The sequence below is a fragment of the Paramormyrops kingsleyae genome, chromosome 16, assembly GCF_048594095.1.
Source record: "Paramormyrops kingsleyae isolate MSU_618 chromosome 16, PKINGS_0.4, whole genome shotgun sequence".
NCBI lineage: Eukaryota > Metazoa > Chordata > Actinopteri > Osteoglossiformes > Mormyridae > Paramormyrops > Paramormyrops kingsleyae.
In genome coordinates, this window is record NC_132812.1 from 27,447,259 (window position 1) to 27,463,173 (window position 15,915).

The 15,915-nt window shown below is 42.8% G+C and overlaps 1 protein-coding gene across 1 annotated transcript; it reads left to right on the plus strand.

Moving 5' to 3' along the window:
• The first annotated feature begins 320 nt into the window (after positions 1-320).
• esyt3 (extended synaptotagmin-like protein 3) lies at positions 321-15,794 on the plus strand. Its single transcript, XM_023823863.2, has 23 exons — positions 321-940; positions 3,091-3,132; positions 3,582-3,716; positions 4,176-4,252; positions 4,598-4,667; positions 6,054-6,143; positions 6,287-6,342; positions 7,029-7,149; positions 7,277-7,453; positions 8,639-8,721; positions 8,866-8,914; positions 9,210-9,299; positions 10,242-10,304; positions 10,463-10,522; positions 11,788-11,859; positions 11,986-12,072; positions 12,428-12,577; positions 12,755-13,185; positions 13,358-13,456; positions 13,835-13,966; positions 14,052-14,157; positions 14,265-14,314; positions 15,367-15,794. Exons 1-23 carry the CDS (start codon positions 644-646, stop codon positions 15,416-15,418), a joined length of 2,589 nt encoding a protein of 862 aa, XP_023679631.2. The 5' UTR covers positions 321-643; the 3' UTR covers positions 15,419-15,794.
• Positions 15,795-15,915: the final 121 nt, after the last annotated feature.

The window sequence follows — 15,915 nt, forward strand, 5'->3', positions numbered from 1 at the left end:
CCCATGGGTGCTGGTCTGTACCGCCGATTTTAAAGATTACAGGGGAAAGCGGTAGGGGGGCGGCTACAAGGGGGGAGTGCCGACACAAAAGGGTCGTCTGCCAACCACCCGAGATAAGCCAAATCTGAACGATCATTGGCAATTTAGCAGAATCGCTAAAGCAGCAAATTAATAACTTTTACTTTGTCCACCCACCTCCCCAATTCGAACACTGCATGGTGTGCAGGGTAAGCTGAGCGCCTCCCCCACTCTGTCACACCTCTCCGTTTCTGGGTCACGGATCTCCACGCAAACGGGCATCGGCTGTCCGACACCGGCTGTCTTACACGGGTTAGACTCCGCCTGGGTCACGGTGCTACCGGCACCTGGTAGGTCCTGGGAGTGGAGAGGGCGTGGAGCAGTCGGTGGGTGTGGAGATCCGCGGCTCACAACACGGAAGTCAGAAAGTTCCCCGTATCCAATCGAGATTTCGGCTTATCCACCAAAGACATGTTTAGATGTAGATTATAAATAGTGGAAAAAAAACACAATTTGGTGATGGGCTATACAATCACCTGTTGACTCTTTTCAAAGATCTGACCCAGGTCTATGCTGCTGCAGCACCTGACTCCTATCTCCAGGAATCGTTTGACACTAGGAAACCATGAATCCTCCGGGAGCCGCCACGGAGAAGGAGCCCAGCCCGGGCGCCGCCGTGAACCAGATGCCGATGGAGTTCCTAATGCACTTCGGGAAGCTCCTCCTGGTCCTCTACCCGGTATACCTGACCGGCTACCTGGGCTTCAGCATTAGCTGGGTGCTGTTGTGCCTGCTCATGTGGACCTTGTGGGGCAAGAACCAGCGAAGCAAGAGCGCCCGGCTGGACACGGCGGTGGGCTTCGTGGAGGACGAGAAGAGCGTGATCAAACGGGAGCTGAAGGCGCTCAACATGCCGGCGTGGGTGCGTGGCGCTGCGGGGCTTTTATTACCGCTCTTAGGTTCATGCCACCAGACTGGAGAAAAACAGAATCCCCGATCACACTCATTCTTTTCTTTTTAATAGCCACCACCCTGCTTAGAAGCATTAATATATTAGATCAAGTTTGGGTTTTTTGTTGTCTGCGTGGCTTGTTTGTTGTTAGGGTGTTTACTGTTTGCGTATTTATTTGTCTGGACTGCATGTAACTTAATGTCCTGATAAAAAATCTCCGCAGCCCTCAGATTTAATTGCTTTTAAATTTTAAATACTCTAACCACTTTTTCCTCTGCGAACATGTCCACAGACTCGATCTCTCTTAGTTTAAGTTTAGATGTGAGTTGAGAAGCGCTTTTCAGAGCTGAACTGCTGAGGAGGCCACATCTAGATGTGCTTGGTTCCCTCTGTAACATCAGCCAGGCCTACTGAATAACGACCAGAACTTGATTTTTCCTGTTCTAAATGGTTTACCTCATTATATTATTTACGTCATAATCTGTGATTTTTATGGTTTTTTGTGACGGTGCGGCTATTTCCCCATTTGTTTTCTGTATTATATATTGCTCACCTGTGAGGTGTACACAAACTTGAGTGAGTTAATGTGCAAAGACGTAAGCCAGAGGTTTGCTAGTCTGCATAGTACAAGGTGAATAATATTGCGATGCTGATGTAATGAAGTTTCAGTAGATTTATCCTTATACATTTAACATAATGTACAGGTTAATGTTAACTAAATGTTTCTGAAACAAAACATTTTTTTAAATTGGCTGTATAGATTTTAAAACAATGCTGTAAAACAACCACATTTCCCAGAATGCTGTGAGACAGGTTGTGGTTTTGTGAGAATTACAAGCGTGACTTTGCAGTAAGAGTCTGTCCTGTGCTGCTTCCCCTTGCATGTTTCACCTTTGGAACAAATTAGTAGGACATGGCCATTCACCCGTTTAGTAATTAACTAATTATTTGATAATTGCACATTAGCATATGCCTCCAGCATTCCATGGATCCATTCTGACTGGTGTGACATGTTAGCTGGCCTGCTTAATTGCATGATGCTTCTCACTCTGGTGTTTTTAGGGAAGTGATGGAAAAGTATCAATTGCATATATATTTAAAATTGCAATTTGTCTTGATCTTTAAATACAGTTTTTTTCCCACCTGGTCTTTCGCGACCCCCAGCTGTCAACTTTTTTGCTCCCCTCCAGCCTCCTGTCAGACAGTATATATTTTCGCTCCCTCCCTTCCAACAGCAACAGTGTGAATAGTTTGGGGGTCCCCAAGGACCAGGTTTGAGAAACACTGCTTTAGACAGCTGATCAATCTCTGCATGAATTGACCTGGATCTTCTGCTCCTGTGGTCTTCTAGTTGTGTTTCAGGACAGGCGCTACCTAGTAAGGTCTCCTTTAATCCTTCCATGGATGTGGTGATGTTTTTGGAACTTCTCTGTAAATATGCAAATCAGAGATGAGTGCCATGCCGATGCGGGGGGAGGGGTTTAAGTGAGTGATTTCTGTAGTCAAAGTACTTTGGTTCAGACGTCCTTATCAGTCTAATGTCTGGATCCTTTCTGCTGTAGTTCTGCTAGATTAGTAGCTGCTTTTTTAAAGGCGAATATGTGGGCTTATGTCACTAATGACCATAACAGTGACCAGTCAAAGTACGTCCAAAAAGGTTTAACTTGTGTACTATAGACATAATTCTGCGTTATTTACTCCTAGCTGATTACTGTAATTCAGGAGAACACAAACTGTCCAGACTTTGTTTCTGTAAATGCAGATGTGATTCTGGTAAGGGTATGTCCCCTCTGGGGTGGAACCAAAACCTGTTTTGACTGAAAAGCAGTTTATAATGTCCTCCCACCTCCACGACGGGCAGCAAAGGTCAAAGAGATGCATAAGTTGTATGTCTGGGTATTGGACAGCAGACACACAAGTATAGATTCAATAATGGCATGAAAACAGTGAACAACGGAACACTGTCAGGCTGCCTTCTTAACCAAGCCGTTCATGTACTCATTTGTAATGTCATTTTTTTTTTATCATACTTTGCCCAAAAAGTTCTTTCTGTTCAATAATGGTGAATTGTTGTATCATCTCTCTCTATGTCTCTCTGTCTCTGTCTCTCTCTACTCCAGGTCAGTTTCCCAGAGGTTGAAAAGGTCGAATGGCTGAATAAGGTAACACTCTTATTTCTCTCCATCGCCCTCTTATAATTACAATCACGCACCACATACTGACATTTTGGTCAACGATGGACCACTTGTATGTTGGTGCTCCCATACTTAATACTACTACTACTACTACTACTACTACTACTACTACTACTACTACTAATAATAATAATATAATAATAATAATAAATAATGTTACTGGTTTATTTATTTGCTATACTCTACTTTTTATCTGGTATATTCAGAAGGTATCCACGTCATTAAGTGACACATGACTGTATATAAAACTTTCTGGTTTTGGGATTACAGCTGCAGTCTGTAAAGCACATGACATGATGCATCATCTGATCCTAAGGCAGCAGTATCTGTGCACTGTCTGCAAAAACTGCTCCACTTTCAGAAATGTCTGCTGCTTCATGCCTCGAGAGCCTGCTTGCTTTTTTTGTTCCCCAAAGATCCTGTTGCAAGCCTGGCCGTTCTTTGGAATGTTCATGGAAAAGTTCCTGAAGGAGAAGGTCCAGCCATCCATCCAGAGTTCTAACCCTGCCCTCAAAACTTTCACCTTTACCAAAGTGCACTTTGGCCAGAAGGTTGAGTTATTTTGCTTTCACTTTTTTGACGTCACCATCATTAGCAGTACATTTGGGGGAATTTTTCCTGGGATCCAGTACAGTAGCAATGTTTCCTTACTCCCCCTGATTAGTTTCCTCTGTAGTCTAATAATTCTACAATTAATATAAAATTAAGAAGAATATGTACCTCTGTTGCATAATTGTTTGAGAAATGGGTATATGAATCTTAAATTAACAGTAAATCAAATGTAAATCCTTCCATGTTCTAATTTGCTTATCTTAGCCCAGTCAAGGGGATAAAACATGACTGTAATATTGCTGTTTACTGTGTTATAAGTGCATATATGCTCAGTATTGCAATGATAATGCAACGATGGTAAATGAAACTCCCATAATAGAGTGTGAGTCATGGTTAAATTCCATTCAGTAAAATTCCAACATTCCATGTTGTTCAGTGTGCTTTGTGTTTTGATTCAGCCCCTGAAGATCACTGGCGTGAAGGCATATACTGAGGAAGTGGACAAGAGAGAAGTCGTCCTAGACCTGAATCTCAGGTATGTCAGCCACCTAAAACACTGCATCCTCAGAGACCAGGAATGAAGGTTTTCCACGAAACACCCCAGGGCCTGAAAACAAAGCTGAGCTATGCAGGGGCTTGTTCACCTGAAGCAACTAACGTGATACGTGTGTCTGTGTGTGTCAGGGCAAAATTGTTATTAAAAGAACAGTTCACATTGCACTGAAGTCTCCTGCCTTCTTTAAAAGACTTGTTCTCTGAAAGACAAGATAAAAACATCCAGCCATGCTAACTTTGAGCGGCGCAGTCTTGACATGTTATGTTTACCCAGAGAGCGAAGGTAATCTCTGGGGTTTTTTTTTTTTCTTCTTTTGATTGGCAGCTATGTGGGTGATGTGGACATTGATGCCGACGTGAAGAAACCAATCACTGCTGGAGTGAAAAGTCTGGAGGTGTGTGCAGCTTGGGGCAGCCCTGTCCCATCTTCTCCGTCTCCTCTCGTCCCTTATGTTTTGTGCCCTGTACACCCAGCTGTGTGCTGTGTCAACGCTCTCCTGACGCACTGCTCAAACTCCTCAGTGTTTCTGAGTCATCTTGCCAAACTGGTCAAACAAGCCCCATCCATCCATCTGGTACTCCACCTGGACTATGGGAAAGGGCTTCTGTCAACAGCCAACCAATCAGAGTTGAATAATTTGCATTCTTTCGAACAAAGATTGCGATTGAATGTCTGACTACTCCCAAGCAATCAAACAGAGCAGGAAAAACCAGTTTTCCTTTTGTGTCATAAATATGCTCTATATCTTTGATGTGCTGTTTTCATGATTTTTTTTTACACATCTTGTGGATGTGAATTTTCCTTATAACTTTGGCTTAATCTTCTGGTCCTCAGTTCTTGTCTATACTAAGTGGACGGTGATGTGTTCCGGATCCTTCGCTGGGATGCTGTCTCTGCGTCCTGACCTTAGAAAATACTTAACCGCATATTCTCTTATGCTTGGTGTGATATTTAAGTATCTTCACAACAAGCTGAAGACCTTTTTATTTATTTATTTGTTTGTTTGTTTATTTGTTTATGCATGCGTATCTGGCTGTTTTTTCTCTCTCTGCCATATTTGTTTGTCAAATTATACTCCTGGATTTTACGCTTGGTTGGTTCTGTGACACTTCCTCTTTTAGGACTAAAGTTAGCTTTATTCTCAGTCTGGTCCCTAAGGAACAGATAAACTGCTCCCTCATCCATATGTAAATTGTTATGAATATCCGCTCCTGTTTGAACCTGGACTATGCCCTTTACTGTTTAATTTGTTCCGCTGCACTCACTACTTCACAGTTACAAAAACACACTTCCCTGTCAGGCCCTCTGACCTGCTGGTGCCCAGTGATGGCTCTTCCATTGCTTCCCCATTTGGTGCAAAGGTGCCCCTGCACTGTACACAGTGAGAAAAAGAGAGAGTTTGGCTGGGACTCTGAAATGCTTGAAATCTACGCCCAGCTCTGTCTGTGTGGGGATTTTTCTTCTTCCTATGTTATGGGCATTTCTTCATGTCCATTTGTCCCTGAATATTTCTAACAGATACTGGAGGGGTTTAATTAATTAATAAGTAATGAGCAGAGTTGGAAAATTCAGATCCAAAAAGTAAATATCCAGACCAAAATCTCTTTTCAACCAACTACCTGAATCTAAAGAATCACAGAGTACTCAACTGATTGGTTGGAACAAAATCTTAGTCTGGATTTTTACTGTCGGAAACCTGAGCTTTTTACCTCTGATAATGCCAAAATGTATTTGGTGTGATCTAAAACGGCAGTCTGGGGCAACATCTTTTCTGTTTCAGCTTCATGGAATGCTGCGTGTGGTTCTGCAGCCCCTGATTGGCCAGTCTCCCTTGGTGGGCGGGATCACAATGTTCTTTATACGCCGACCGGTGAGTAGATGAGAAGCAAGTAAATATCACAGTTATTACTTAAGTTTGATTACTTGTTATTTATATACATTTGTTTTCCAGAAATTGTTGATGCATGCATGCATGCTGTATCTTGATGGATGTTTTGTACTATGTATATTTAGACTCTGGAAATAGACTGGACAGGAGTGACCAATTTCCTGGATTCACCAGCGCTAAAGTACGGCTTGTGCAGCTGCGTTTTTCTACATTTGTTTAGTTTTAGGAAGGACCTTGAAGTAAGCCCTACCTGCCCCAAAGACCTTCTCACTGAAGAAGGATAGTTCTCAGAGCTAAGGGTCCTTGGTGAAGACCAGAATGTCACTGGTTTACCAGTTCCTGCCTAATCTGGCTTAGCCAAATTTCTAGTTGTATAAAAGTTTTAGCAGATATTTAGGATGCTATAGGAAAATGACCCATAAGAAGCACTATAATGTACTATATCAGGGTTATTCAACTCACGGTCCTCGAGGTCCGAGCACTGCTGGTTTTCCAGCCTTCCTTTACCTGTCAGTCAGGTGTGAAGCCTCTGACCAATCAGAATCAGTCATTATTAAACTACCTACCTGGGAGAACTGAAAACATGGCCTGGATTTGGAATCGAGGTCCAGAGTTGAAGAACCTTGTACTATATAGATATTTTTTCTCTAATTGAAGATCACTGTGTCAGGGTGCAGTAAATTAGCCACATATTTTCCCATGCTTGTCTGATATTTAGGCACCCTATTTAGGTGAAGATTCTGTAGGTCTATGAGTTGTTAATGGTGTTGCAGACCGATTCTCAGTACTGAAAATTAGACCTATTTTTTGTGTAGCTGAGCCCTCCTACTCATGACAGTTTCTCCCCTCTCTTCGTCCCCTGCTCAGTAACATGACAGAATCCGCCATCTTGGATGTGATCGCCTCCATGATGATGTTGCCCAACCGCATGTGTATCCCCCTAGTAGACCAGGTCAAGGTGGAGCAGATGCGCTTTCCCCTTCCTCGGGTAGGTCTCCTTGGCTGCTGGGGCCGCTAAGGGGTTGGTTTAGCTTTGCACTGGGATGTGTGACATTGCAGCACCATTAACTACACTGTGAGTGTTCATTTGTGAGACTAACTTGAGTCTGCTCTAGGGGATAGCTCGAGTCCACCTCGTGGAGGCCCAAGATCTGGTTGCCATGGATAGTTACATGATGGGGCTGATGAAGGGGAAGTCAGACCCGTATGCCATCCTGAAAGTGGGCAGCACCCAGAAACGCAGCAAGACAATAAAGGAGACTCTAGACCCTTGCTGGCACGAGGTCTATGAGGTGAGGAAACATCCCATCATGCCTTAACAAGCAACACTTACCAAACTCTGTCGTGACAACTAGGATATGATAGGTCTATTGCTACTTTCCCACTGCAGGATCTTTTTTCCAGAACCAGGGATTTGTTCAGGGACCCGGAACTTATGTCATGTTCCCTCCACTGGAACTTGCCTCAATTATGATTCCTCTGAGATAGTTCTGGAACCTGTTTTTTAGTCCCACCTCTGGAGTAGGTACTTTTCGCTCTACCAAGAACTACTGTGTAGGGCTTATACAGATAAACTTGCTGATTAGCTGAAGAGAAGCACCAGCACTAACTAAGAAAAGAGAAGTAGTGTAGCAAAAATTGAGCTGATGGAATTATTTTCATGTCACAATTACATTTAATGCATCAATGCATGTTTTTGTTTGCATCTCCGTATTTCTGCATTGTAAAGTTCAATTAATAACCGATATACTTTTGTTTATCATCACCGGAACTGGCAGTGAGTCTTACCAGTGCTGATTAATGGAATAACGTTATCAATTTCTGTTCTGTGAAAAACAGAAGATCGATCTGCTGGCCAGATTTAATAATGAATTATAAGTAGGTTGTGGGTCGTATAAATAAAATATAGATAAAAGGCTGGGTCCTGTTTTTCAGACTGCACGATCGATCCCCCCAGTAACTAACAACAGAACTTGTTCAATCTTCCATTGTTTTTTGGTTGGTGGTATAATTTTGTATGAAATTTCATGTGAAGTTTGACCTACAAGCTTTGTGCAGTGTGGGTAAGAGAAACATGAAAGTGGAAGAAGTTCCCAGTAGATATGGTCGAGGAACTTCCAGAAACCAGGCACTAGGTTCCTGAACTTCAGTGGGAAACATCTCTTTTGTCAGAAAGGGTCTGTCCTTGTATATGGCTTAATCTGACCTTGAGTGACCACTAGATGACAGCCCCAAGCTGGGCAGCTTCACAATATGGGCAGCAAATTGGGCATAAATCACCAGAATGGTTGGACGGTTAACATCTGCCAGTTGTTGATGTGGAAAAATATGAAAAACAATTGATTTCTGAACTCTGTTTTTACAGCTGCGTTGTGTTTGGTAGTTGCAGACTGTCTGGTATTGAAGGTTGCGGATTTAGCTCAGTTGGTTAATTGAATTTTCTTCTCGGGATCAGTAAAGTCCATCTGTCTCTACAGTTTGTGATCCACGAGGCACCAGGGCAGGAGCTGGAAGTAGAGCTTTATGATGAAGACACGGACAAGGACGACTTCCTGGGCCGGTGAGAACAGCATTTTCATGAAAATCCTATTTAATTTAAATCTCCCACAAGAGGAGAAACGCTTGCTGCCAGCATACAGCTGTGATGGATTGACAATATATCAGGACTTAAGTAAAATGTTAAGATTTGGTTTTGTGTCCTCAGCTTTAATCTGGATTTTGGAGAAGTGAAGAAGTTGCGAGTTATGGACAAGGTGAGGTAATCATGAAATATGAAAGATTTTGCAATGTGTCGAACCTCTGCATGCACTACGAGAGGAGCTCCAGATGAATATCTCATCTTGAAGCTGGGCTAATGTCATTTCGAAAGACATGCAGGCAATTTTCTGAATGGTAGAAGGTATCAGTGTATGGTGTTGAACTTTGAATCCAGGTCGCTTGACACCCTACAAGCAGAGTTCTTGCTTTTATGTGTGTTACCTCCTCCTGGTTTAGTGTAAAGTCCAGAATCTTGAAATGTGAGATTTACACCCAATCTGTACGTTGCAGTGGTTTCCACTGGAAGGAGTGGACCATGGGAAGGTCCATCTGAATCTGCAGTGGATGTCACTTCAAACGGACCCCAAACTGCTCGTGGAGGTTAGAGCCATACTGCAGGGAATTATGGGTACACATGCACTGACATCTTCTGCAGAGTTTTAGCAAAGAGCTTGTATGAATAAACATTTCTACAAGCAATCATCACCAACACTCTAGGATATGCCATATGAGCTGTTGCTGCACGTTAAGGTGTGCGCATCAGTGTTGCTGTTTTTCTGCGCCTATAGAAACAAATATAGGAGTCTGACAGGTATATAAAAGGCAGGTGTTAGTTCTCAGTAATTCAATAACTGCTCAAATTGAAAAGAAATGTTTCTGAAATCCTATCAAAACATAGCACTTGTTTCATGTTTGCAAAATGTGTTTTCAGCTCATGGTAGCTTTGCGAAAAATAATTGCCCAAGCAACTAGGGGTGGTGGGACCAACCAATCTGATGTCTTGGTCCCACCTCCGCTAATGATTAGACCCACCTCCTCTCCAATCTGAACATTTTTGTGTATGTAAAACTGTCATGTCTTGTATGCTGTCATGGTGTTGGTTGTGTTTGGGGTTGTTCTTCACTGTAGCTTAGCCTACGTAAATATTCATTATACAACCTTGCACACTCAAATTGAAACCTCTTAGGAAATATATTGCGCTCTGATATGCTGACAGACGTCCCCGCGTTCGATGTAAACATTAGCCGTCATTGATGTACTTTATTGTGGTCTATATACTTGGACAAAGACCACTTCCATGTGGTACTGGCCAAAGTGTGGATAAAGTGCACTTCAAGCTCCCTGCACTTGGCTTATTTGAGGAACGGGACACCCTTGAATACTTGCAGTAAGTGCATGAGCATGTGTGCCAAGTATGGTAGCATTACGTGGGGACCAAGTGGGACAAATGGGACAGAGCCATAGTCTGTGCTTTGTCTAGGTGCTCCAGTATCAATTGGGCCCACTTTTGTCTTCCGACTCCCTGTCTCATGTCTGTTTCAGACCCTGGATGGCTGTTCTTGTGCTATGCTTGCTGTGTATGTGGACAGCGCCTCCAATCTGCCAGTAAGTGTGGTGGTGATGTCAGAGGCACTGATCTTCTGAAATCTTCTTTGTGTTATAGCTGCTGCAGGATTGTTTATACAGTAATTTTTCTTAGTGGTGCTCTCTTGGCGCTTCATCATCACAAGGCAGCCAACTGACTTAGTCTCTCTCCTCTGCAGAAGAACCAAAGTGAGTTCAGCCATACTGAGAAACCAGGAAAACACCACAAGGAGACCAAGGTACAAATTTCTGTGAGGAAAAAGTTATGGAGGGTGTGAAGCAGTGGAAGTTTCTTTAAGATAACAGGTGAAGCAGTGCTTCACAAAAAAGAAATGAAAACCGTAACATTCATATCATTTGATATCTTTATGATGCCGATGTATGATGACAACAACCATTTCCATAAAAAACCAAAAATGTAAAAAAAGTATTGTGCAAAACAGCATGACCTGCTGGTTGATAAGGTAACTTCATTGAAACAAAACATTCAGTTCAGAAAGCTAATATGCTTCAACTTTAATTGGTGAAGTAGTGCCTCACCTAGTCTTACCAGTTATGCACACTCTTGCTAGTTCTCCATTTTGAACCATTACAGGATGTGTTTCATCAAGCACAAACGATCTTCCTAGAGCTGGCATTTATGGGACACGATGACAGTGAAAACTCTGACAATAAAGGAAACTACATGGAGTTGACAGATGCTCTTTCCAAATATGGCAGCGTTCTGGCTTTTGTTGTGGTGTCTGTGTTGTACATGTAATGTAGAGCAAAACGCTAACGTAAAGCTATGCAGCCTACTCATATTATAATCGTCACTCCAACCACAATTTTCATCAGTTTTGCTTTCAATGCTCACCAGGTTAATAGCAACACAATTGAAGGCTTGATAAACAGCTTAAATAGGGGAACATTTGTGTGGAATTAGCAACCAATGGAAAATGATTAGGACTATAATGTAATGAATATGCTAATATTTGGAATTTGCTATAGTAAATGTCTTGGTCAGCAGCTGCCTCTGGTATTAAGTTTATTGCAGGTGGCATACTATAAACATTTGATAAACAGCTCTTCAAAATGTTACTGCAATTTGCACCAACCAAACCCCTGGTAAGGGTTTTTTTTTTGCCTGCATTGCCAGCCCTGTTAAGGTATCAAGGTTTCAGAAATGAATACTTTCTGCACCCCACCCTGTTTGTCTCTGGTTCCTGCTCCAGGGTCGGGCACAAGATTTAGGTTCTTTGCGTTTTATGCTGTTGTGCCACAGGTGACTCTTTCATCCCTCTAGTGGTCATATGCTGCCACAGCACAGTGCGGCACGCAGTGTGACTGGTGATTTCAGTGAAAAACTTAGGGGAACATTAAACGTGATATTGTTTTGCTATTAATGAAGTGACCTCATTATCTGGAATTTTTATTTTCTATTCAGAAAAGTACAGCTTTATTGACTGAAGAAATCCTGGTTAGTACCTAAATAAAAGTCTTTTTTTTTTCATCATCTTCATAGGTAACCAGGAGAAATGCCAACCCGGACTCCTATGTGGAAGTCTCTGTTGACAAACAGAGTCAGAAAAGCAAGGTGTGGATGTTTAAGTGTCATTCTCGGGCAGTGTTTAGTTGTGCTCTCTGTATTGATGACATTATTAACTGGCATTCCTCCATCTTTGTTTCACCATTCGCCTGTCCTCCCATCGCTCGTCAACAGGTGGCGTTTGCATCCAAAGACCCAGTCTGGGAGGAGTGTTTCACTTTCTTCGTTCAAAGTGTGACAAACCAGTCTCTTCACGTGCAGGTAAGGATATTGCTGTGAAGAGTCAGATCTTTGTGTTGCGTGGGAGGAAGGGTGGACCGAATTTTGCCCTCTGTCCCGCTGCCCCCCCCCTTTTTTTTTTTAAAAAAAAAAAAAGCTTTATTGTTACCTGTCTTCAGATTGAATTCGCATTGGATATTGGATTCACCCCTTGCATGATGTGATGTCACCACTATTCATCATTATTGGGACGCATGAATTTTAGTGGGTTTTCTTGAATTTTGAGTTTCCCTTTAGTCTAGTTCGCCCTGCAGGTTTGTTTTGCACAACTTCTTATTTCTGGTTCCTGTTTTAGTCCCATATTCCTGCTGAGTGATTTTTCTTCTGGGGAATCCAGGTTAAACAGCACGAGAAGAAAACACTACTGGGCACTTTCACGCTGCCTCTCGCTCGCCTCCTCACCGTCTCTGAAATGACGCTGGACCAGCGCTTTCTGCTGGAGCGCTCAGGAGCCAACAGTCATCTCAAGATGAAAGCTTCCCTCAGAGTGAGCATAAAATGATAATGAACTACAGGTTGTTGACTCCCAGTTGACATTCATTGGGATTGGGGTGTGTCCTGCAGTTGTTTTCCTGAAGAAATGGTCAATGGCTTATACTTTCTGGTTCTGCTGGGTCTGTATCAGCCGATGATGCCCTAGTCTTGACAGTGTCCTCTCCCACAGATCCTGAAGCCAGAAAAGCCAGAGCCTAAAAGCATGAGTCCCCCCCCTGGCTCTCAAACCCAGAAGACCTCAGAGGGACATCTGCAAAACACCGTTTCCACCCCTGGAGTACAGAGCACCCCCAGTACACTGCCAAAAGCCTCACCCAGTACCCTGACCAATGCCCATCATGGTACTTTGCCCAGTACCTCATCCAATACACTAACCAATGCCCATCCAGATGCCCTGCCGAGCGCCCCCTTGGTCAATGCCCCCAGGAAGTTCCAATCAGAGTACGCCCCCCATCGGACCGAGTCGGCGTCTGACACGCAGTCGATGCACTCTTCCACGGCCAGCTACAGGGACCTCTCGCACCTTTCGCACTCCCACAACATTCTCTCCGATAAATCCATGGCATCGTCGCGCTTCGACCTGACAGAGCCCTATCCTGAGTGAGTCCTCGGCGCAGTGGTGGTGTTGTTCTTAAATCAGAGCTGTTGTGCTTTACTACAGAGCTGTCATGCTTTACTGATTTATCCTGGATAATGTCTGGTAGCAGTGCTTGTGTGATTCCTTTGGGTGTCATGGTGTGATGTTTGAGCTTTGGTCTTGGGTTGACTGCAGGGCCATCCTGAACCACCAGGGGGACTTTGGAGCGATTCATCTGACTGTGCGGTACACTGCCCTGAGGAAGAAGCTCATCGTTGTCGTGAATGCCTGCAGGTGAGTGGGCTGCATGCAGAAGTTATAATGTTACCAAGAAATTTTATGTCCTTTTTTTTAGGGTTGTACAGTGACTTAGTGGAAAACATGTGGTCATCTCCAACCACCAGGGTTGGGAGTTTGAAACCTGAGTCCTCTCTGTGTTGTATGAGTTTCCAAGTTTCCTTTGGGTTTTCTTACACAGTTATGTGAACTTGCATCTCTGCATTGCCTTTATTACATGCAGTTGTGGTTAGAAAATGGATGGAAATGAACTTCATGGTGTGATAAGTTCATAGAAGATTCCTCCATTGTTTCCTCTTCTGTGGGCTTCGTGTGAGAAGCAACTGCGACAGATGCCCATTTTTTTAAGAGTAGCATGTCTTCTGTGATCTGCAGGAGCCTGTTCCCCTGTAGCGATGAAGGTTCTGACACCTACGTCCGTATCTACCTGCTTCCTGACCAGTCCTGGAAACACAGGATGAAGACGTCCGTGAGGAAAAAGACCATGAATCCGGTCTTCAATGAGAAGTACGGCTCGTCTTCTGTCCGGGCCGAGTACACAAAGCCCTGTTCCGCCTCTTCTCATTTCTGGCAACGTTCTCATGTCTTGTAGGTTTGAATTTTCTGGACCGTTAGAATCGGTAAAGACCAGGAAGTTGGATGTAGCCGTGAAAAACAACAGCATGTTCCGCAAACGTGAACGAAAGGACATTGGGATGGTATGTAATGAGGAAACGTTGTATGAATTATAGTATAATGAACAGTATCATTTGATTCACTGTGTATTTGGTGTTTCAGTTAAGACTTTGCCCCTTTTCATGAATAGGTAATGATTGATTTATCCGATAAGGACCTAACCAAAGGCTTCACTGACTGGTAAGAGCAGCTTTACTCATTTAACTATGACTAACAGTGATAAAATGGCATTATTAAACTGGAGTTATGACCAAAATTGTGTCTCTTAGTCTCTGTTCTGTCTTGTGACAAACTCTTAGTTTGGCTATGCTTGGCTTTGAAGAAAATGGAGTGTGCACATTACAATAATTACAAAATCCACAGTAAAAATAAGACAAGACACCATTTTTCTCAATTTCAGTGACAGGGGATTTACTGTGTTTGCCTTTTAAGGCAGAAATGCGGTCTGATAGTTTTAATCAGCATTTGTACCATATGTTTGAATGTGTCCTCTGCACTGGAAAATCTGGGGAAACTCAGCTACACTTGAATTCAATTCAATTCAATTCAATTTTATTTATATAGCGCATTATCACAATAGTACATTGTCTCAATGCGCTTTACATTTCTGCCACGTAAGGACCCCCCATTGAGTAAGCCAAAGGCAACGGTGGCAAGGAAAAACTCCCTAAGAGGAAGAAACCTTGGGAGGAACCAGACCCAAAGGGGGAGCCCATCCTCCAGGGGCCGGCAGATGAGGCAAACAAAACAAGAATGAATGTAGCTTGAATTATGAATGTAACTTTATTAATCCTGATCAACACAGACGAGTAGCATCTCATATACAGAACTAACAGCTTGTTATAAAATTACTTACAGGATGACATAACTGTTAATGGCTACAAACTACATGAGCTAAGATAAGAAGAACTTTATTTATCCCGAGGGAAATTCTTTTGTTTTACAACATGCTCAATGCAACAAGAGGAATGAAGATAAGACATTAAAGAGCTTAAAAAGAACAGTCAGCAAATCAAATCAAAGAAGCAAATCAAGCTTGAGAAAATCAGCCAGTAAAAATCTGTAATGTGCAGCTTGGTCAGGCTTTGCAGTTGAAGTGTAGTAAGTCCTCCTGGAATTTTGGAGTGCAGGGGCTGGCCTGCATGAGGTCATCTAGTAATCTAACGTGACATACAGAGAAGATCCGCAGGCATGTGCTCAGTCCATCCCTCCATTTATCTCTCCTGACGCAGGTTTGAGCTAACCTTACCTGGGCTGAACAGGCCAGAACAGAGGGAAATTTAAACCAACTTCCTCTGCACGAATGAAGACTCGAGATGTGGAAATTCATTCCACGTTTTCTCCTCTCCGTCTTTCATTTCTGCTATTTCTAGTAACGCTCTTATGTTACCTTGAATTTATTTAAAAGCATTTTATAGATGAATAGTCATTTCTTGAATGTACATATGTTTACTGTTGACGTCTCTGTACTTGTCTGAATTTTTCTGTATTTGAAATTTTAACATGAATTTCGTTTTTGCTTTTTTTTGTATGAATGGAAAATGTGATATTGTAAAGGCATAAATTTGTATGAAATATATATATTAAAGTATCAAATTCAGGGAATTTAGTCATGCAGTGCATGGCTATTGAGAAAATAAAGTTTGGTGAGCAATAAGGAGCATATAGTTACGATTCCCGTTATTTACGTAGCCTTCCGTGTTCAATGTATGTACAGCCGTGTATTTGGATTGCACGATAGCCGTCGCTATGTCACTAGTGCGGGGTCAGACAGCCTGTGT